The 23618-nt window shown below is 38.1% G+C and overlaps 1 protein-coding gene across 2 annotated transcripts; it reads right to left on the bottom strand.

Annotated features, from left to right (window-relative positions):
• Nucleotides 1-953: 953 nt before the first annotated feature.
• Nucleotides 954-22410, bottom strand: GDAP1 (ganglioside induced differentiation associated protein 1). 2 transcript variants are annotated; one of them, XM_037150966.2, is made up of 6 exons: nucleotides 22268-22410; nucleotides 20807-20999; nucleotides 7344-7517; nucleotides 6051-6145; nucleotides 5071-5185; nucleotides 954-4099 (listed from the first exon to the last, which is right to left on the bottom strand). In XM_037150966.2, exons 1-6 carry the CDS (start codon nucleotides 22382-22384, stop codon nucleotides 3717-3719), a joined length of 1077 nt encoding a protein of 358 aa, XP_037006861.1. In that variant the 5' UTR covers nucleotides 22385-22410; the 3' UTR covers nucleotides 954-3716. The 2 variants fall into 2 exon arrangements, with proteins under 2 accessions (XP_037006861.1, XP_037006862.1); XM_037150967.2 differs by lacking the exon at nucleotides 22268-22410 and having other exon boundaries at nucleotides 20952-21001.
• Between the last annotated feature and the right edge of the window lie 1208 nt (nucleotides 22411-23618).

The following is a 23618-nucleotide window of genomic DNA, read 5'->3' as shown; positions in this document are numbered from 1 at the left end:
CCTCTCTTCTTTTTCATTATGTCATACACAGTTAAAGTTATTATCCTCACTCTAGAAGTTATACTTCCTCACATGGCTTTGGATCCACTACCTTACTAAGTAAAACACAGTTATTCTGAGGAATCAAACAATTAAAACATTCTAATTTAAATAGTAGAGAAAATAAAAATAAGCCAAATATTTGGCATAAACAAAATGTAGGTGATGTCTAAATACTAAATTATTCATTGCATTAATTTGACTTTTGTGTCTTTAACTGTGGTGCTTTTTTCTTTTCTGAAAATACTACAGAGTTACATATGCACTTGACTTTCCATGGGTATTCGAAACTGTTCCTTTGTTGTTGTTTGCTCACTTAGGGAAAATAGGTCAACTTAATTTTCATTTAATTTGCTTTGCTCAATATAAAACAAAAGTATCAACAGTACTCAGTCTCTACTTGATGATTAGAATAATGGCTAAGCTTACCAAGCCTAGAAATATGGATAGTAATTTGAATATTTATAATCCATAACTAAATAGAAGAAACAGAATTAGCTAAATCAAAATAGGCATAAATATCCTAAGAAGAGTAATATTCAAAACCCAGTAAACATGCAACAAAATGAGTCAGAAAAAAATACTTTCTCAGTGTGTGTCATTTTCATGCTGTCCCCTGTTAGGTGGCTGCAAAAGAGATTCCTGAATAATCAGGATCTCTATGTACTTCTTTAAGGTGCCATTCATTTTCACCATGAAATTATGTGCATTTAAATAAATCATGAATCACTAATTTTTTGTTATAAGAAATATATGGCATTTTATAGCTAAATATCTTGAATACCTAACTCCTTCTTCTTTTACTACTACCCACATTATGCTTTGATTTTTAATGGAACAAATACATCTGTTTTCTCAAAAGAATTACAAAATTAATACTTGCAGAGTACATATTTATTTTTCCATTACTTTTATTGATCTCACAGGCGGAACAGTATCTTGTTCTCTCTGTTACAGTCAACAACACTAAAAATCTACGACTCTGGTATCAATATCAATAACTACTAAAAATCAAGCAAGCAATTTACAACTATCTACAATTAAGAAAAAATGGATTCCAAAGGCATATAATTGCTATGACAATAAAATAATATTTATGCATTAAGACACAAATAGCCAACATAAATTTAGTGCCTCAGAAATTTTTCTAATTATGATAGTACACAAAGTTGAGAAACTGAGGAACACATCAGCCAGTCACCAAGAAAATACATAAAAGTGCTTATTTTGCTAATAGTATATGTTTAGCTCTTTAGCTTGACTTTGTGTGATAGTGTCATCCCTTCCAAAGCATCAGAATAAATCAATACTACATGTGCCTCAAGCTTTTCTACAGATGAATGATTTGATGAAGATGTCCTCATTTCAAAATTGAGGTCATTAATGTTTATCTTCAGCTGAAACATTTCGGAAAGCTTGTTGAACCTAAGAACGCCCAACTCAGACTACTGGATGAACAGCGACATCTAGTGGTCACGATACCCATAAACAAACATTTTAAAAGTATAATATAATCTCCTGGGTAGCCATAGAACAAGCCTAGAAGGGGCCATGATGCATCATCTTTAATATTGACAAAGGAATATTTCCAATGAAACTATATCAAAAAATTATAGACACTTCTTAGAACATTTTCTCTGATTCTGCAATGATACAAATTTAAGGAAAAGCCTGCACTGGATTTCTAATCTTTATTCTTAATGAACAACCCTTACATAGGTAAATAACTTCTGCAGATTTTTACAAATATCCAATTTTAACTTCCTCATGTCTGAGTTTCTACTTCTAACAGTGTAACAAATAACATTATGAATTACTGAATAATCAGTTTTGTGGATCTTTTATGAATACACGGATTAGAATGTTCCAGCAACAAATTTCATTCTATACGACAGTGCACTGAGGTGCAAAATTAAGACATTATAAAAGCTTCTAGTCTATTAATGACTGTTGAATTGAATTTACACTAGAAATGTTTTTAATTTTTTTATAAACAGAGAACATCCAGTTCATCAAACTTTTCTGAAATGACTGTATCATGAAATGAAATTATAGAATCTTTTGACCAACTAAAAAAAAATCATTGTTTACTACTTATGACTGATTCCTATTAATCAAAATTCAGTCCAGTCTTTGGCTATTTTTCCCAGCCATTCTGAGGCAGTCCAGACAAGCTTATATTGTTCGCTGAAAACTTAGTTCCTTATTCTCTATACATATTTTCTGCCAAAGACTGGATGTCACTCCTAAGACCTTTCTGCCCAGCTCTAGAAAAACTCTGTCTTCCTGTCACCATGAAGATTTTCCTGAGCCAAATTGTATGATGCAGCTCCATGGTTGTTCATGGGATGCACTGTGATCATCCCTTCCACGTGGACTGAGGCACACCCTAAATTGCCTAGACATATATGAATGAATACTGGTGGATGTCACTGTCTAACCATTTATTTTGTCTCCCCTAAATTAACTGCCAAGGGCTAAGACTAGAACCTCCCTTTCCTCTGTAACCTTCTAAAGCTTTGTTGATGATCATAAACATATGCAAGTCCTTGATAATAGTTTTTCAGTTAACACATCAGCCTTCCAAATGCAGAATGTGTGTATTTAATGCTCCCAGATCAACAAAGTCCACTACCCAGTCACATACCATGCCAGTGATGAGCTGGACACTCACCAAATGCCACTTGTATGCATAAAAGGGGCTGCAGAGGCCAAGTCGCCAGTGACCGGACACAACAGTCCATAGGCACCATCAAATTGGGGAACCATGAAAGGAAAGGAACCATTTTCATATCACTTTAAGTTTTCACGTAAATGCTAGGCAGATATGCTCCAGTGGGCATCTGTCACCCGAATATATAAGCAGTTAATCTTATTAAGTCAATGCATGTGATTCATATGCATTTAAAGTTAACTCTAAAGTCAAATGTGAATATAAAGTCTGGGGTTTTCTCCAGCCCACTCCACCTAGTAACTACTTAGTCTTGTTTTCCCAAGGTTCTCAGCTGTAGGAGGATGTGTGGGCCATAGGTACAGGGCATCACAGTAATGCTTAGTAAGGGGCCAGGCAGCCCTGAGTAGTTCTGGAGGCTCCTGAAAGTTGCGTTCTGCTGCTCTGCACTATACAGTGTAGACTTTATTCATCCTTTCTCTTTCCCTCTTCCTCCCTTATTTCTGCCTGAAGCTAGCAGGGCTAGCATGAAGCACTGCTGTGCCCTGCTGCTGTCTGAACCCATGCTGTGTAACAAAGATCACATCTGGGAGAAATTCTGCTAACTCCTCAACACTCAGCATATCTAGAGACTCTCAGATAAAAAGCTATGGGCAATCTCAGGTTATTATTACTGTCTGCTTGTAATAATAACCTCTGCCCCCACAAAATTCAGAACTTGAACTGGTATTTTGAGTTCAAGGACTACTCTCAACCAATCACATTTATATACCTTAACCTTGTGAGTATTTTAAGGGTAGATTAGTTCAGTTTGGAAAATCAGTAATCTCAACACTACCAGCCCACAAAAAAATTTCATTGCCTCCTCTGCCTGCATAAATTACCCAAAGAATAAAGTAAAATAGCATTTAACTGTTGCCCAGGGTCATTCTCCCCTGGGCCTGGCAGAGTGGACAAGGTCAAGTTAAATGGTAGGGTGAATTGTCACCACTGGATCCCCACAAGCCTAGAAATAATTTGGTCTGGGTCTGAGTGCTAATATCATGCTTCCAAGTCTCTTTCTGAACAGCATAAAAGCAAAATATCCCATTCCTGCAAGCAAACCAACCACAAGGGTGGTGCCAAGAACTTTTGGGGCCCTTTTCTTGGCCACCCGGAGTGCTGTCGGCAGCACTGCAGAGATTAATATGTTGTTGACATGCCCTAAAACCTTGTTAAATGTTTTTCTCTTCAAGACACGCTCATAGTATGTTTCCAAGTTGGGTCGCTTTCCATTTCCCCAGTTTCTCCTTGCAAACCCCAGGAACTTCAGTCGATGCAATGTGACAGCGAGCGAGACATCTGCCAGGGTGAAGGACTCTCCACAGAGCCAAGGCTGGCGGCCCTCTTCTAATCAGAGAAAGGGACACAGAGAATTAAGGACAAGCCCAGCACAAACAGACTGACTGGTATCTTTCATCTCAGTCTTGAGGGCAAGTGTGAGCATAGAAGGAGATGAAAGCCATGGTACATTTTCTCGACAATCATCCTCAGCAAATAATTTTATGCTAAAAGCAAAGTCCATGAAAATGTACCCCAAGCTAAGGGAGACTGGACATCTGCCAGTCACCTAAGTCCCTAAGTGAAACCAGGGTCACTTGAGCTCGAAGCCTGTCTATCATTTTGTGAACAATTCTCAGAAGCTGAGAGCCTCAAAGCCAAAGGAGTTCATGGATATTTCCTTCTGGTTTAGGCAAATAGCAGGTGAGCTTTAGGAATACCCATAAAGTTGTGCCTGAAATGTCATTCAGTGAGTGTTGCCCTTACTTGTTAAAAGCATAACAGAATCCCTATTGTGAAGCAATGGTCTTTAACTTCGTTGTCAATTGGAATATTAGAAGGGGAAGTGGGTATGTGCTTGCACCCGGGCCCTGGCTGCATCATGAAGTCAGGTTCATAGGTCAGTGCATGGGTGCTCACCAGCCAGCCTGCACGTCTCCATGTGTTCACCCATTTTATACTCGACTACAGATTAGAAGTTGTCTCCCTGCCTAAGGAAAATCAGAGGTAGCATTCAAGTAATTACTCAGGTTATTCAACCAAGTTAACTACTGTAATTACAAATTTGTGAAATAGGTTAGGTTGGAATTTCTCAACCATAATTTAAATTGTGCAGAAAAATTCTTTAGTAGTCATATTTCATGGAGATACAGACTGACTTGCAACTATGGACCTAGGTTTTGCTGAATTCAATGTCATCATTGTTATTTTAATTTAAACTAATGCAAACGACAATTACAGAATATTTTATTGAAATATAAGGCTGTTCCTATAAATACTCCAGGAAAAAAGAAAAAGATACAACACAAATGAGAACCTACCTGGGGTTTCTTCATTTCTTCTTTGCAACTCAGTTTCAACCTGATCCAAGACTTTCTCCAACTCATCAAGAATTTTCTTCAAATATTTGACATTGTCATGGTCAAGCAGCTTGGACTAATTAACAAAAATAACTCAATAGATTATAGCAAAAAAGATATAAACTATTGCAGTGTTTGTTCTAGACAACAAGAAGAATTAGAATAACTTTGTAAAAGCAAAACTGGGGGGAAATGTGCCCGAATGAAAACACCCCAGGGCCAGACCCACCACTCACTGACCTCTCCTTGGGGGGCCAGATGACCAGAGAGGGTGAAGACTATGAGGGGCACAAAGAGACTCCTCCGGGGCCCAACTCAAGAATGGAATTTCAACAGGTTTCACTAGGGAATAAATTGAATCATAGAGGGCTCAGGGGCAAGGGAGAAGTCTGAATGCAGCGAAGTAAAGAGTGAGTGGAAAGTAAGAAGTGCTTGTGTGCAGGTGATTGGTCTCTTCTGGGAAGCTCCCTAATGAAGATAAAGGAAGACGGGAAGTTAAGAGAAGGTGGAGGTGTTGATACCTGCCACATCTTTACTGTGGGAGAAGCTGGCACAGTACATAGCCCTGCCCCTTAGGAGGCAGACAGCCACAGACAGAAGTCAGCCTAGGCCAGAATGTGGCAGAGTACCCAAAATGACAGAATATTTCATTATTCATTTAAATATTTATTCAAATATTTAATTAACTTGCTTTTACACTTTACAACTTTCCTTGGCAACCAGCATGTGCAATTTCTGCCTTTTAAGCAGTTGTCATTAGATTTGAATATCAACCATAATAGAAAAAAATTCTTAACAGGCAGCATATTCAAGCCAAAGGTGAACTGTGTACTGGTGACTTCTATTTAACAGCAGATGTTCTAAAACAGCGACACTTTACAAAAGGTAGAACGTTTAGTACGAATAGTGGTTGTGGGTTGAGGACAGCCTGGTTTACTTACTTTAAGTCGTTTCTGTTTCGCAATGTATGCCTCCTGTAAATCTGGGTTTTCTTCAGCAAGTTTCTTCAGTTCAGATTCTGTGTTACCAATTTGGCCTGATAATGGGATCATTTTTGAAAGAGAAAATTATTTTACCTTCTATGTAAGAAACATGGAGAAACTAGATGCCCTGCCTCTGCCTCAGGCATGCGCTCTCTGTGGACCCTGTGATATGGAAGCTACTGGAGTATCTGCCACCCAGGGTGAGGGTGCGATGGGAAGCACCGTGGAAAGCACCTAGGGCAAGGCCAGCACATCGTAAGTGCTCGGTGCAGGGTACTGGTTCTACTTTTCAATATCTTTCAAGTTTTCTGTAAGGAACTTTTACATGGGGAGAAGGGAAAAGCCACATTTTTAAAAAGTATATAAACTCTAGGTTATAGAATTATATGTATCAGAATATTTATTTCAAATCCTACATAAGAATTTATGTAGAGAAGGACGAGGAACAAAAAGGTGAAAAGAAGGAAGAAAGAGGGGGAAAAGAGAGTAGAGGAAGAAGGGAAGGAAAAGAGGAGAAGAGCAAGGAGGAGCAGTATCGAAAAGCAAGAAAAATAACAAAAGAGAATGATAACAGTAAGGCATGGTTTTTTGAAAAGAATGTAATTTCTAGATTTAGAAGATGTAGATGTGAGTATTCCTAGTCAGACACTCCCAGAGTTTGACCAGCCACCATCCTCAACCTTCCTGTCCCCAATTATTGTGCCACGGAACACCAGTCCTCCTGCTGTGCTCCTCAGGTACCAACCCTAGTCCATCCTCAGGACCTCAGGACCGGTCAGGAGAGAGGTGGATATGTCAACTCAAGCTCTGTAATTCTGCAATCACTAAATACAGAGGCAGAGTAAAGGTTAGACAACCTGTAGTTCAGCTCCCTCACATAATGAACAAAAGGCAAGGACCAGAAATGTAAGCTCAGTTGCCTACATTCCCCACAGATCACAGCCTTCCTAATTCCCAGTCTATCTGTCCATGAGAACATGTTGTGGTCTTTACTTTTCCACAGGCCAAACTTGGGTTTTGTCCAAATTTGGCCCTCACAGTCAAGAGCTAGAAAATCAGGAACTATAGACAATAAATGTACAGCTGAATAGCAGCTGAAGCACAGATTAATCTGATTGTGCGTGACGTCCATAGAGCAAACTCAGCGACACTGTTCCTGTCTCCTCTGAATGATCATGAGATACACTATATCTCAAAATGAATTAAAAGTATCTCAAGAGAGAACCCCAGGCCATTAAGAGGTTTACATACTGCGAATCCTTGTTGTTGCATAAGCTGGGATCATGGAATCCACAGTTAGCTCAGGATGTAAAATGCAGCCATGGGTATAAGCATCCATTGGCAAGGAGTCGAGCAGTTCTCGGTAGTGTTGTACTCGTGGATAATACATGCTTCCTTTATCAGGCATTAACCTTGGTGTTTTTTCTAAAGTGCACATACAAACACATACACAAACACTGAAGTTACAAATGAAATGCTACATCAAAAGCAAAAACAAACCCCCCAACTATCTCATTATTAACATATTCACTATTATAACAAAGCATTGAAAAGATATCTCCCCAGTCCACATATTTGAAATTTGAAATGGCCTGATTCACCAGACCAAATCCCAAATCATGATCATACTGGCATTCTTATACTCCTCTACCTTACGAATTACTACCCAACCCTCAGGGTCTAGGTCATTGTGCCAGCTCATCCACAAAGCATTCCCTGACCTCCTCCAGCTATCAGCATCAGACTGGGTCACGTGTGCCTTCCTCTATACACACAGAGTACTTTGTATGTACTCTATTACAGCCCTTATCACAGTAATTATTTTTATCTTTTTGCCCCGAGAATCTCTTCAGGGTCAGGAACCTGTGGCCCAGGGTCTAGCACTGTTCCTCATATGTACGAAGCACTTGATAAAGTTTATTAGGCCCTTGGTAAAGTTTGGTTAGGAATGAAAGCGCATTATAGAAAGATGTTCAGGGACTACTCTTTTTAGGTTCCAATTAATACCAAGAGTGACCCTGTTGATGCTATGTGAGTGTGAAATGACAATATTAATAGAATTTCTAATATTTTATCTCTAGAAAGTGGGTTCTATAAAAATCTTAATTTGCTGGTTAAAAACTAGACTATAGACTCCTTGAGGACAGGGACTAACTACATCCTCTGTTATATCCTCAGTATCTAATGTAAATATTTGGTTCATAGTACATGTACAGTAAATTTTAATTAATTAATTAACATATTCCCAAATTTCTAGTTATTATAGAATATAGCAAGCCCATATATTCATGGTTTCCCTTGTCATGGTTTCAGGTACCTACATTTAGCCACAGTCCAAAAATATTAAAAGTTCCAGAAATAAATAATTTGTAGGTTTTAAACTGGACCCCGTTCTGAGTAGCATAATCACACCTCATGCTATCTTCCCCTATTAGCCAGTTAATATCCATCTCAGACTGTCAGAGCATCACAGTGCTTGTGTTCAAATCACCCTTACTTTATTTCTTAAAGGTCCCAAAGCCATTCCATAACTTTCATTATGGTGTATTATTATAATTGCTCTACTTTATTATTGTTGTTGTTAATCTCTTTCTGTGTCTAATTTATAAATTAAACTTCATCATAGATATGTATGTACGTCTAGAAAAAAACATAATATATAGGGTTTGGTACTATCCACAGTTATATGCATCCACTGAAGGGCTTACTTTTCAGAGACTATCCAAGAATCATAAAGATGAATCACATGACCCAAAGGCCAGAGCAATGGCCCTTTAGAATCACTTTCCACTTCTGACTCTCAAACTACCCTGAAAAATGCCAAATAGCTTATTTCAACAAGTGAAAAGAACAACCTCAACTTTATTGATCCATTTCTTAGTTTGGGTTATTTATTTAATTTAGAATCATTTTTAGCATCACTCACTCACTGATATGTTTTGACAATTCAGAGTTGGTTGCAAAGCATTTCAGGCAAGGTCTCATAATTCCAGGCCAAGTAGAACAAGCTTTTGAAGACACTAGGCTATTTCTAACTCTTTAAGAAAATAGAAGGTGGATTACTCTTTAAACCTGCTAGGGAATCCAATTCTGAAGGCTGCATTAGAATCATCAAGAATAGAGTTTCAGCTACACACTGCCTGTCAACACATTTACCCAACTACAGCACACTTCCTTGCTGACCTTTCAGGATCTCAGTGGATTACCAGGATGCCAATCAGTGTGTGGCAAATGTTTCCCACTTCCAAGAGATCAGCTCACTGGAGGACTTCTAAGGTCTTTGAAATTCAAAAGAGTTCTTAACCTTTTGTGCACCACCACCCTCTTCTCAAAATGTTGTTTTTAAATGCATAAAATACATAGGGTTGTCTAGAAAATTGATTATATTAAAATATAGTTATGAAAGTAATTTTAAATGATAAAATAATGATATGGGTTAGTATTACAACATCTAGCAGCAGGCCTGCCATAATTTCAAAATAATATGAGCATAAATGATATTTTAAAATATCTGTAATAATTTGCCGCTATGAACATATCTGTAATTTCTATTGGTAACAACATCATAGGCACTCCTGATACTGCTGTTGGTTGTTCACACATTAGAAATGAAAGGAAATAATCAATTTCTACAGGAAATTATTGAAAATAAGATATAATTTTTCCCCATCTGAGATCACAGATCTCCTGAATTCTATTCATAGACCACTAAGGGTACAGTGTGATGTGAGAATCCCTAAGCTTCCCAAGACTCTCACAGGGGCTTCGCCATGTCAAAGTTATTTTTATAGTAATTCTAAAAGATTAGTTGCTTTTCACTCTTCTTCTCTCTCAAGTTGTCCAGAGGCTACATGACAGGTAATGACTCCCTCATCCAGACAGTTCATTGCTTGTGTGTTCGTGCATTCTTGTGTTTTAAGCTTTTCTCTGCGTTTATAGTCAATATGGTAGATATTGATAGATGTGGCCCACATAAACAAACACTCTCAGGTATCCTCAGTAACTTTTAACACAAAGGGGCCCTGAAATCAAAAAGTCTAAGAACCACTGCTTTAGGTATCTAAGAACCTCAGGTTAGTACCATAAATGGTCCAGCATTTTAAAACACTTCCCAAACAGTTAAATTTGTGGCCATATGCTCTGGCTACCTTCCAGTACCAGGCCTGAGGTTTGTGTCCAAGAGAGCATGCCACTTCATCCTGAAAATCGAAGAAAGCAGGAAAATAAGTCTGGTTTCTTTTGGGAAAGGTTCCCTGTGGCCAGGCCAGAATGCTTCCAAGGAGGACAGATGTTGAAATTCATGAGAGCAATGTTCTTCTATGCCGCAGGTGGCAAACACAAGGCTTGCAGGCCGCATCTGGCCCTCCACCTTGTTTTATCCACCAGGCACCTTATTTCTACCTGGCAGCAGGACTGAGCTCCTTGCCCCCAGTTAAAGAGTAGTTATGTTTATAACTACAGAAACATTCGGCCCTTTGAAGGCAACTGCAAGACTGATGTGGCTCCTGGTGAAAATTAGTTTGATACCCCTGTTCTATGCAGTACACCATTGCTATGCAACTATAATATCTCCTGAAATGCCGAGTCAGAGCAGAAAACACCTGGGGTCCCACATTCTCTTCTAGTCTCAGCCTCTCCCAGTACGTGCCCTGTGCAGCATCAAATATGCAACATCCTGCCATCCTCCTTTCACCAGAACACAGCAGTGTCCCACTGCCTCTGGAAACAGGTTTTCCAAACACAACTAGGAATTTCCTTTGAACTATACAGCTTCCCCGTCACTTCATCAAATTTTACATTTTCCAGTCCTTTCATCTTTGTTATAATACTGTGAAAATAAATAAACAGAATCTCATTGAAATGGAGACATGAGGCTAGAAGGGAGACTTCTCATGCATGTCACTCAATGCTAACACCAACAGAAAGAGATGCACTTGCATCTCCAACAGGAAGTGAAGAAGGAAAAGTTTTCTCCCTGCCCAGTAACAGCTCCACCAATGGGAGGCCGCCAAAACTCAGCCAATGAGAAGTCACTGTACTTTGAACACCTGATATCCTCCAATGAATTCTTCCTTTACAACAGTCCCTTCTGAGTCCATACAAAAGTGTTCCTCTTCTTTGTTTCTCTAAATTTGCACATAGCTCACCATTAACCATGGGTCCCAAATTGCAATTCTTTGTTGTTCTCAAGTGAACAAATTATGCTGGAGAAATAGCTGGCTATTTCTTAAAAAGTCAATAATGCTAAAAAAATAGAAAGGAGGAAAGACAATATTTTCTTGGAATTGCACTCAGTCAGGAGTGGGAAAGTAAGTGAAGGCTTATACGAACAGAACAGGGCACCAAAAGGCTTTTAAGAACCGGGCAATATGAAGAGTTCCCGACACTGGGGAACATGGTTGCAGCAGTGGAAGCCACAATTAGTGACTAAGCTGAAAAAACAAATAAGAATAAATAAGTTAGTTGGCATCAGACCTGACTTCCTAAAAGACTGAGTAGGGGATGAGACTGATTTTTTTAATATATTTTATTGATTATGCTATTACAGTTGTCCCATTTACCCCCCTTCATTCCCCTCCACCCTGCACACCCTCTCCCACCCACATTTTCCCCATTTAGTTCATGTCCATGTGTCACAAGTCCTTTAGCTTCTACATTTCCCATTCTATTCTTGCCCTCCCCCTGTCTATTTTCCACCTACCATCTATGCTACTTCTTCTCTGTACCTTTCCCCCTCTCCCCTCCTCCCACTCCCCTGTTGCTATGCCTCCACATGATCTCCATTTCTGTGATTCTGTTCCTGTTCTAATTGTTTGCCTAGTTTGTTTTTGTTTTAGTTATGGTTGTTAATAGTTGTGAGTTTGCTGTCATTTTACTATACATGTTTTTTATCTTCTTTTTCTTCGGTAAGTTCCCTTAACATTTCATATAATAAGGGCTTGGTGATGAACTCCTTTAACTTGACCTTATCTGAGAAGCACTTTATTTGCCCTTCCATTCTAAGTGATAGCTTTGCTAGATAGAGCAATCTTGGATGTAGCTTGCTTTTCATGACTTGGAATACTTCTTTCTAGCCCCTTCTTGCCCGCAAGGTCTCTTTTGAGAAATCAGCTGACAGTCTGATGGGAACTCCTTTGTAGGTAACTGTCTCCTTATCTCTTGCTGCTTCTAGGATTCTCTCCTTCATTTTAATCTTAGGTCATATAATTATGATGTGCCTTGGTATGTTCCTTCTTAGGTCCAACTTCTTTGGGACTCTCTGAGCTTCCTGGACTTCCTGGAAGTCTATTTCCTTTGTCAGACTGGGAAAGTTCTCCTTCATTATTTGTTCAAATAACTTTTCCACTTGTTGTTCTTACTCTTCCCCCTCTGGTACCCCTATAATTTGGATGTTGGAACATTTAAAGATGTCCTGGAGGTTCCTAAGCTTCTCCTCATTTTTTTGAATTCTTGTTTCTTCCTTCTTTTCTGTTTGGTTGTTTCTTCCACTCCATTGATTTGAGTCCCAGTTTTTTTCTCATTACTATTGGTTTCCTATGCATTTTCCTTCATTTCACTTAGTGTAGCCTTCATTTTTTCATCTAATTTGTGGCCAAATTCAACCAATTCTGTGGACATCATGATCACCAGTGCTTTGAACTGTACATCTGATAGGTTGGCTCTTGGTCACTTAGTTGTATTATTTTTGGAACTTCGATCTGTTCTTCCATTTTGGCCATTTTATTTTTTGTCTTGTTGCGCCTGTTACATATAAGGGTAGGAGCCTTAGGTGTTCGCCAGGGCAGGGCAACCCAGTTGCTGAGTTGTGATGCTGTATGTGGAGGTGGGGTTGAGAGGGAACAATAGCTCTTGCTCCACTCTCAATCGGGTCTCAGTCCCTTCTGCCACTTCCCCCAAGCAAACTGGGCCTTTCTGGTGCTGATTCCTGTGTGGGTGGACTTGTGTGTGTTCTAAAATCCTGTAGGTCTCTCCAACAAACTTTCCTGTGAGCCTGGGAGTTTCTCCCTGCGCCTCAACCCCCACAGGTGTTTTCAATCGGTGTTTTGAGGCTTTATTTCCCAGTGCTGAGACCCTGGGTTGCACAGTCTGTCTCACTCCCCAGTTATCTGGGTGCAAATGTGGGACTGCTGCCTGGTCAGCCAGCCACCTTGCCCACGGTGCCTCCCTTCACAATTGCCACCTTGCTGGATCTACCAGTTGACACCCCATGCCTGGAGTCTGTCGGACGCTGCCTTTGCCCCCAGGGCCCGCCCTCCACCATCTTGCACACCCCATGTCACCATTTCTTGTGCTGCCTGACTTGTTTGGCTGCCTGACTCTGCCCGTCCTATCAGTCTGGATGAATGTGTCTATTTCAGTTCCTTGGCTGTCCAACTTCCATACAGTTCAATTTTCTATCAGTTCTGGTTGTAATTTTGTTTCTAATTTTTTGTTGTCCTTATTTTGGTCATGTGAGAAGGCACAGTGTGTCTACCTACCCCTCCATCTTGGCCGGAAGTCTCAAGACTGAACTTGTATTGCACCTGTCCCTGTAATGCTGGTTAGAATAACAGTGGCCTTGAGCCATTTTTAAAAATTACATTCAGTTCCACCAAGAACAAAAAATAAAAAGGATCTAAGGGTTTAAAGCATAAGCTTCCATTATTTTACTAAATACACTACTCTGATTTCCTACATTTCCCAGTGATGACAGATAAGAGAGGCATTATTGTGCCTGTTATCAAGAAAGACTCCCCCAGGTATATTTAAATAACTTTCAGGTCTTCTTTATTAGTTCACTGAAAACAGACTAGACTGCATTGCTGATTGGATCTTTGTTGATTTTTTTTAATCCCACTGACATCACTTAGTGAGGACATTAGTGTATAAGATAATATGCATCAAATACCTGAACAAGATTGTACCCTTCAATTAGTCATACCACTGGCCATTTTAAAATACAATAATAGTAAACAAATTATGACCTGAAGCAAAAAGGTAGCATTAAAAACTAACTATAACTCAAGGCTCTTTTAACTTTGGTGCTAGAAAAATCAAATCTACACACAGACAAGAAAAATTACATGGCATCAAATTATACAAGTTCACTAAATGCACCCAAAATTTTCTGAGGCAGCAAATTTAGAGCATTATTTTAAAAAATTGTATACCTTAAATGTTTAACTACTTTTTATTTAATTGATATTATATTTAAGACTTTTAACAAAAACATCCATAACTGGGGGTAAAAACTCTTTTATTGGTTTGTTCTCATTGTTGGATACACATAGTACAGAAACTAGGACCTCTGAATTTTAATACCCACACCTTTCCACAAATATTGGCCAAATCAAATAATAAACAAGTTACTTTTTAAAGCCACTTTTATTGGCATAGCATCAGTTTTAAATTCACTTTCTTTCCCTTAGCATATACCATATTTTCTCCACCCTGGTCTAGAATTCTGGTGCCAATCTGCATTTTCAGTAATGTGCTAAAAGACACACAAAATTGTTTGGCTATATATGAGAGCCTTGTATGGATAGACATAAAATTATTGATTCTATGAACCTTGATAACAACTAGGAATTCCTTAAATAAATAACTTCATTTTTAATGTAGCAGTGACTTCAGAATTAATGTTCTTTTGAAAATCTGAGGCAGTTGATTTCCAACATACATTAATAAAATGTTATCTATAAAATTATATTTCCTAGTCAAAATTAGGTGATGCTGTAATTTCATACCAGTGATAAAGAACAAAATTCAACTGAGTGAATTTGAAGATCTAATCAGCTTTATTAAACAAAGTTATGAATTGGGCAATATCTCATCCAGCAACTACAAGGAATCTTGGAAGGATTATATAAAATGGAAGGTTTCTATAGGAAGAAGGGTGGGCAAGGGAGCTATTAGAAAAAGAAAAGGAAGGACAATTTTAGGCCAGCACATCTTTTGTGGGCTAATGGGCCAACAAGGGTTTTATCATGCAGATTACCTCTTTTCCCTTTGGAGGATTGAGGGGGCCCACATGACAGATTATCTTCCTGGTGCTGGACCGGAAGATTCTAGACTGGTTGGTTAATTAAGATGACATTTCTGGTGGAGGCTGAGACTGCGGTTAGGTTGGGTGTTACGTGACATGGGCTTTAGCACAAGTGTTACCATTTGGAGTCTATGGTTTTCTCTTTAACACCAGAATGCTTTTATTATTTCCAAGCCCAATACTATTTCCTAGTAATACTTTAAATGATATATATAGACATAAGATAGGGACATAAACTTCAAAAAATTGTTATATATTAAATTACCAAAATTCCCTATTCACCATATACATTCCTGTTTCCAGGTTGCCACTTGCAGTAATACACAGTGTATGTCCTAGCATTTTGTATTTATTGCATGCCCACATTTTTTTATCATTTAGTGGCTGAATTAGAGTTCACCAAAAGTAATTATGAATAGTATAAGAAATATCTAGATTTTAAAATCAATATTATTAGCGTGTATATTCATTTGTCACATTCATTAATCCTGAGCTCTCCTAGTTTGCTTACTATCATACCTCATGTAGATTAATAAATTGCTCACTTTACTATAACTACTCTTCATTACATGCCCAGATAAGAAAAACTCTCATATACATAAAAAAGTCTATAAAACTGAGTAGTAGTAATAGCACACGAATGTATTACAGGCAGGTTTGGCATTATCTTCAAGTTTATAAAATGAAATTATTTTTGAAGATTAATAAGTTTTAATGGTTTGGGTCTTTAAAAATTGAGACCGCGTACCAATTAATACCCAATAAACATCTATTGCAAGAATGAAGAGATTGCTCTTGGACAGCCCTGGGTTGAACAGCCACAACACAGTAGTTATACATTTTTTGACTCAAGCTCCGACCTCAGGAACATCACTGATGTCTATACCAGCCTTCCATGTAACCACTTTAAGAAGGAAAAAAAAAAACACAGCCATCACTCAACTTAGATATTCACTTTCTTTGGCCAAGACTTGGGAAGTATTGTTTTGGCAATCAAATTTCTCCCCTGAAACTAGCAGTAATTTGGTGGACTTATACCCTAAAGATTTAAATATGGAACTGCTGGCTACCCAGAAAGGCTGAAAAAGGTTTGCAGATAAGCAAGCCATCATTTTTATTGTAATCCCCAGCTGATACATGAAATAGGGATAGCAAATAGTAACAGCAAAGGGAATAGTAGTTCACTATACTCTGTTTTTTAGATGAATGGATAAACTTTCTGCCACTATAACCATAGGAAACTATATACCTCATGAAATAAATATACTTACTATCATTCTAATTTGCCAACTTCTTCAGACTTTCATCCATAATTGGACAAAACACTACCTATTCCAACCAGCTAAGAATGTAGCAGGTTACAATTCACCGTGTTCTGGGCAGAACCTACACTTTTGAAACAATATGAGATCACACTAGCATTTTTGTTTTTTGATTGACTTTTACTGGTAACTTACTAGCCAGTGAGGTCTCCCATTCTTCATTAACGGAAATGATTTTTAAAAACAAAATTTACGTACTACATTTACCCTTATTAAACTTTATCTCAGTTATTGTTCCATTAGAAACATTTTTTTTATTTATTTATCTTTAGAGGGGAAGGAGAGAGGGAGAGAAACATCAATGTATGGTTGCCTCTAGTGCATCCCCTGCTGGGAACTGGCCTGCAGGGAACTGGCCTGCAACCCAGGCATGTGCCCTGACTGGGAATTGAACCTCAATCCTCTGGTTCACAGTCCTGTGCTCAATCCACTGAGCTACACCAGCCAGGGCCATTAGAAACATTTTTATAAGCTAGTCATTTTAACTATCCTCACTTTTCTGTTATCTACAAATGTAATAGTATTTTCTCTATGTCACTATCCAAATCATTTATGGAATCATTAGGCTTCTCAGACAATAGAAGCCTGTAAGCATACTAGTAGAGATCCCTGTCCAGGCTGACATTTATTTTCAATAATTCACTCACTTTAATCATTCATATGTATTTACAAAGTTTCTATTAAAGAACATACACCATATGAGGCACTGGGAATACCATTGTTAATGAGACAGACACTGTCTTTGACCTCATGGTGCTTAGACTGGTCTACACCCAATTAAAACAATTAAAATAAAGATAAAATTATTATATGATAATTTAAATGAAAGTATATAACTAAAGGAGCAACCTAATATAAGAAATCTTAAATGAGTATTCTTCACTATGGTGGTTTGTTCATCTGAAAATGTGCATTTCATCTAGCTGTATTTGCTCCTCCATTCCCACATTTACAAGTACCCACAAGGGTATCATATGAAGTACTTGTAAAAAGCTCTACTTAAATCAAAATACACTATATCAGAATCATGCCTGACATAAGACAGACTAATATTTTAGAAAGTGTTAGTTAATGACATTCTCCAGTAATGTAAACTTAAGATTGTTTCTTTTAACTGAGATGCTCAAAATTTACATATACAAGGTCTGTTCAGAAAGTATCTAGCCATGTAATATGAAAAATAGAGACATTTATTGAAGGAGATACATGATACAAGAAACACTGTGCATAGGACGTGACTCCTCAGTCCCCTTCAAAGTAGGCACCTTGGGACCTCACACCATTCTCCCAGTCGCCATAAGCTGTCCTATTATATTTTTCTGAATCTCATCAACAGTCTGAAATTTTCTTCCCTTTCAAAGGTGATTTTAGTTTTGGGAAAAGCCAGAAGTCACAGGGCATCAAATTTGTAGGATTGTAGGGGGGCTAAGTCACCTGGGTGATTGGATGTTTTGCCAAAAATCTCTGCATCAGCCATGATGCGTGAGTGGATGCACTGTCATGATGAAGCTGCCAGTCACCAGTTGCCCATGCTGCGGCCTTCTGAATCATCCAAATAGTTTCTGCAGAAAACTGTTCATGCTTAATGCAAAATTTAAGGCAGGTTCCTTGCTCTACTCACACAGTCATTTTGAATATGATGGCCACACAATACGCATGTTCATTCAATGGCGCCTACCACTCCCACTGACTAGTACAGTGAAGTTGTCATTGTTGACATATGCATATTCCAGTCCACTCTCCTTGGTTTCTAGGTTACATGGATGTTGTGCAAACTGTTCTCGTTATGTTAACGACGGTTGGGCTTTTTCTGGACAAGCCTCGTATTTCTTTAAATGTTTGACAATCCATTCTAGAACTCTGCCACAATTAAACATACTTATTTATAGTTCTGCTTTTAGCTTAAACAATTACTTAATGCACATTAATTTGTACTGATGCTTCTCAGATTTAATGTCTATTTGAATCACTTGGGGATCTTGTTTAAAAATACAGATTCTGATTCAAGAGATGTGCAGTAGAGTCTATGTCTCTGCATTTCTAACAAGCTCCCAGTGATACCAGTGTTGCTGGTCAATAGAACACTAAGTAACAAGGATTAGTAGAACTCCCCTCTCCCCATCCTAGACAAATATTGGGATATTTGTCTATCACTTATCTGACTCTTTTCCAAATTTCCGTGAGTTCCTAATGATAAACATAAAGTATCTAAATAATAATTATGATGACACTTCTATGTTTTTTCATGTAATACTTAGGGATAAACTTCTGTAGACTAGACTAGGCTTCATTTATATAACTTTTCTCTTGCTGTCCTTATATCTACCATGGCTTTTAGATACTTTAGTGTTAATCTTTTCCGATCCTATCCAACTGAATGACTATTGTCCTAGGAAAAAAAGAATGAGTAAGATAGGAACCAATTGGACTTGCTTTATCTCTGCAATTTATAAAACTGTATCACCTAATACAAAAGAAGTCAAGTCACCAAGAACATGGAGTAAGTTAGGGCCAGCTTCACACTAAAGCCAGGATTCTTGATTGCTTACTTATGTTGTTGGTACAACCAGAATTAAAGTCCTTAACTTCCATATTTTCATCTTAACATTTAGCCCAAAATGACTTCTCCTCTGATTCACTAAATAGTAATAAGAACCTAGTATTTCCCTGGTTAGAGCAGGATTTGAAATGTGTTTCAGTTTTGCTATTATGGAAAGAAAATGAGAAAGCCTAATAATCATTAACATTACTATGTTATAAAGTAACATTTCATATTATTGAATATCTTAGAGCAGAAACAATGTAAGGAGAAAGTGAAAAGGAGGAGAATAGTAGTAGTAGTAGTAGTTCAAGGGATACTAACAAAAGATTTAAATATGATTTTCCAGTTACTGTAGCTTTTTAACATTTGTGATTATTATTATTTAAAACAGACTTCTTGTACAACTATTTTTGTCTTATGCACATTTTTATAATCACTTCTCCCAGGAATACAAATTATTATTTAACAGACTTATCCATTTCCAAAAAGCTTCAGGTTGAGAAAATTGTATTAAATCAATTAGCCACCATTTTAAGTATAATCCCAAGCATTTAGACTCAGAGGAATGGCAAGTCATGGTGAAGGAAAATGCAGTTTATTAAATTATTTGGTTGATCAATGGCCACCTCTAATAAACCTCCAGCCTGAATCCCAGAGAGCTAAACATTTGGGTTAAGAACAGAAGTAGCTCATCTACTTCTCATTGCTCATCTAATTCCTTGGGGTCCCTGTCCCTTTCAGGTCCCATATCTAAATATTTTCCTCTGAAGTAAAAAAGAAAAGACTTTTTTGGCTAAATTCCTTTCTTCTTTTCCAATGAGTTGAGGTTATATTCTGGTTTTAATCTGCCCAACTGACAACAATATAACTGGTGGCAGATAAAGAGTAACTGGATCTTGTGCAGCTGAAAGCTAGAAGCCCTGTGTTCTATTCTGAATCCTGCTAGTGATCAGCTGTGTAATCTTGGGCAAATCAGTGAAGCTACAGTTCACCTCAAAGGGTTGCCATGAGGAGCAAGATACACAATGTATATGTGGTCATGACTATGGGAAACGGTATAACATGAAGGTATGGATTTGAAAGACTTACATTCCAGCCCCACCCTGCCATAAAATAGCTATATTACCTTAGGCAACAACTCATGTACAAAATAGGAATAACTAGTCTACTGCACTCGTGTCGGGTGGGTTCTTTGAAGACTGAATAGAACAGAACTTACAAAATGCCTGATATAAAACAGGCAATCAATAAGTGCTTGTTAATTAAAAACACTATATCAATTTAAGCCCCATATTTCCTTACAAAAGATATGAAAGATAGACTATACAGGAGTAACAGGGGCAAAGAACTCAAAGTATACCAACATTCTATTCTCCCTTGCCTAAAATGTATTACTGTTTCCCTCTTATTGTTTTTAAGGTGGGGCCATTGATAGAATACATGAAACTAATTTTTATAGTGTACATTTAAAATCAGTATTATAAATTTGACTTCAAGGCAATTAAATTACCACCACAAGCCACGCACTTGCAGGATTTTTTGCCAGTAAATTTAAAGCATTAAATTTGTAGTTTACATGAAATTCTTTTAAATGGAGTTTAAACTGGTTTATACAAAACTTATATTATTGACCTATTTTATTTTTGTGTGCTTATGGAAATGGAAAAGGTTTTTATCACTAAACCATCATCATGAAAGCAAAAAGAAAGAAATAAAAGGGAAGAAAAGGAAGGAGGGGAGAAGGAAGGAAAGGAAGAGTGATAAAGGTAAACATAAACTTGTGTTAAAAGTAAATCCAAGAAATCACAAATAGCCTTAACATTACCATCCAGGAAAGTCTGTTCAAGATAATCAATGATCTGAGTGGCCTCACAAATAATGTTTTCCCCGTGGATAAGGACAGGCACTTCTCCAGTTGAGTTCAAACGCATAAACCAAGGCTCATTGTGCTCACTGAGGGGCAGACTTACATCATGTTCCTCGCACTTCAATGCCTTTTCAGCAATTACCAAGCGCACCTGGAAGAGTTTACACTGGTTACCACAGCACACATAGGCTTTTAATTCAATGACATCTCTGGATACCACTAAGTAGTTTTTCTATGCTTCCCTAACTTATTAATATTTTCAACATCCTTTTTTTAACTACAGCCATACACAGCATAGTTACCTTTAGGCCAATAACAGACTACATACATGACAATGGTCCCATAAGACTGTAATGGAGCTGAAAAGCTCCTATTGCTTAGTGATGTTGTAGCCATCTTAATATCATAGCACAACACATCACTCAGGTGTTTGTGGTGATGCTGGTGTAAACAAACCTACTGCACTGCCAGTTGTATAAAATTATGTACATAATATTATATACAGTACATAATACTTGATAATGATAATAAATGACTATGTTACAGGTATATGTTTATACTATACTATACTTTTTATCATTATTTTAGAGTATATTTGTTGGAAAACAGTGTGTCATGATCCACCAGCAACAGCCTCATATATTTCATGTTTATGCATCTCTTGATTGCATCATTTTCTCTTGTGCTTGATTTAATCTCATGTAGTTTTGTACAGTAACAAGCTGTACAGGCCTGTAGCCTAGAAACCACAGGCTATACCACACAGCCTATACCATCCAGGTCTGTGCACATGCACTCTATGATGTTCACAGACCGACAAAATCACCTAATGATGCATTTCTGAGTGTGTACCTGTGGCTGTATTCCTATTCTAGAATTAACAAATCAGATATGTTCTAGTGCCTTGTTCTTATAAATTAGAAAGATAAGTAGTGAAAATTATTCTGGCTATAATAATTTACAGTCACCCTCCCCATCACCAGTATTTTGTGCCCTAAACCTAATTGTATCCTTCCCCAGACAAGACTCTGAAATACGGATATGCTAGGCCTTGTGAAAGAGAGTGGATAGGAACAAAACGAAATAAAACCAGGAACTTCAAATCATTCAGCTGTTTGAAGGTGTGTCCCTCGGCCTGACTCTGCAAAGCCAAAGGGACAAGGCCTCTAGAGCAAACACCAGAAAGTGAAGCTTTTGGTCTTATTGCAGGAATGGCGGTGCCTGAGTCGTATCCTTTCTGTTTCAGGCCGATTCTCTTTGCTCCCCTCTAAGGTTCATCCCTGCCCTGGAGGGAGCACCAGCAGGGTTAGGGAGTTGGAGGCCTGTTTCTAGCTAGGTCAGCGGCCGGTGAGGCCCAGAGGGAGCTGTCCGGGTGCTGAAAACCAACCCTCACCACCGCCCTCCTAACGAGGCCTTTACCTTTTGGGAGCTGAAGGAATGCGTCCAGTGGTACAGAATGAGCTTAATCTCTGCATCCGACTTTCCTTCCGCCACCAAGGGCACGCCCCCTCTCTTCTCATCTTGCATCCGAGCCATTTCGAGGTGCACCCTATCCTTCTCCCACCCTCACTGCCCCTAAAAGCTTAGATAGTTTTTCCGGGGAGCCGGGAAGCGAGATCGCGCAGACGAACGGGCCACTGGGAAATGTAGTTTCTGCGGTCAGAGGCTGCGTGGCTGCGACTGAGACTATTTGGAGGAGGCTTTCTGGAGAACAGAAGCTACCAGAGAGATACAAGTGAACGTTTTTTAGGAGAAACGACCTAAAATTCCCTGATTATTAAAGTGAGTAATGAGTAATGTTGATTGCAAATTACTCATTGGTTTTGGAGGTGGAGTAGAGGTTGCTGAGGTATATAAATGCAGCAATTTTCCAATATTCCTTGAATTCTTCTAGGAGAGTCGGTGCCTTTGGTGGAGAAGTTCCAATTTCCAGGCAGAGTAACAGGATACGGATTTATGTGTTATTAGAATACGCTACTATGGAGTAATGCAAAGTCATTGTGGTTATTATTATTCTCATAAACAACTAATACAAAATGGTGAGGTTAAAGAGCTTAGTTGTTAAACATAGAAATTTTAGAACAAATCTACCTGGATTCATGTCCTGTTTTTTCAATTCCATCCCCATTTTTTTGGAGGGGAAAATTTATTACCTTAGTAAGGTTTTTGTGACAATTAAGTGACAAAGTACAGTGTTAAACACTTAAAACAGCCTGGCATGTTATAGGCACACAATATTATTCACAAGTTAAGTTGCCTTATAAACATTCTCTTTATAACCATGATTAGAATCATAATTTTATACTAGTCTAGTTATTATTGTACATTTCTTAAAATTTAATGTCTTAGTAAATTAATAAAATTTCTGTTTTAGTAAAAATGTATTAATATGACCATGAATGCTTGTATAATGCATTCAGCAAATATTTGTTGAGGAGCTATTATGTTCCAAGCATTATATTGGAGCCTGAAAATACAAAGATGTGTAAGACCTGATACCGAAGATATAAGTCTGGTAGCAGAGACAACAAAATAAGTAGCCAACCACAGTGGAGATAAGACCCATATGTCTTAGCTCAGTGAACACAAGTACTATGCAAAAAGACAGGTAGTTATCCAACTCAAGTCAAAAAAGGCCCCTTGTAAGATACAAGTCTCACAAGGTCCCTTTTCCCCTTTTTAATACTTCAAACTTTTAATTCAAATGCTACAGCAAAAGTGACTCCTGCCAATTTTGTTTTTCATCAGTTCATGCTTCAGAATGGAAAGG

Source organism: Artibeus jamaicensis, unplaced genomic scaffold (assembly GCF_021234435.1).
Source record: "Artibeus jamaicensis isolate MK-2021 breed Jamaican fruit bat unplaced genomic scaffold, CSHL_Jam_final scaffold_916, whole genome shotgun sequence".
NCBI classification, from domain to species: domain Eukaryota; kingdom Metazoa; phylum Chordata; class Mammalia; order Chiroptera; family Phyllostomidae; genus Artibeus; species Artibeus jamaicensis.
Note: the sequence above shows the minus strand (reverse complement) of the source record. Positions and strands in the feature narration are given on the sequence as shown.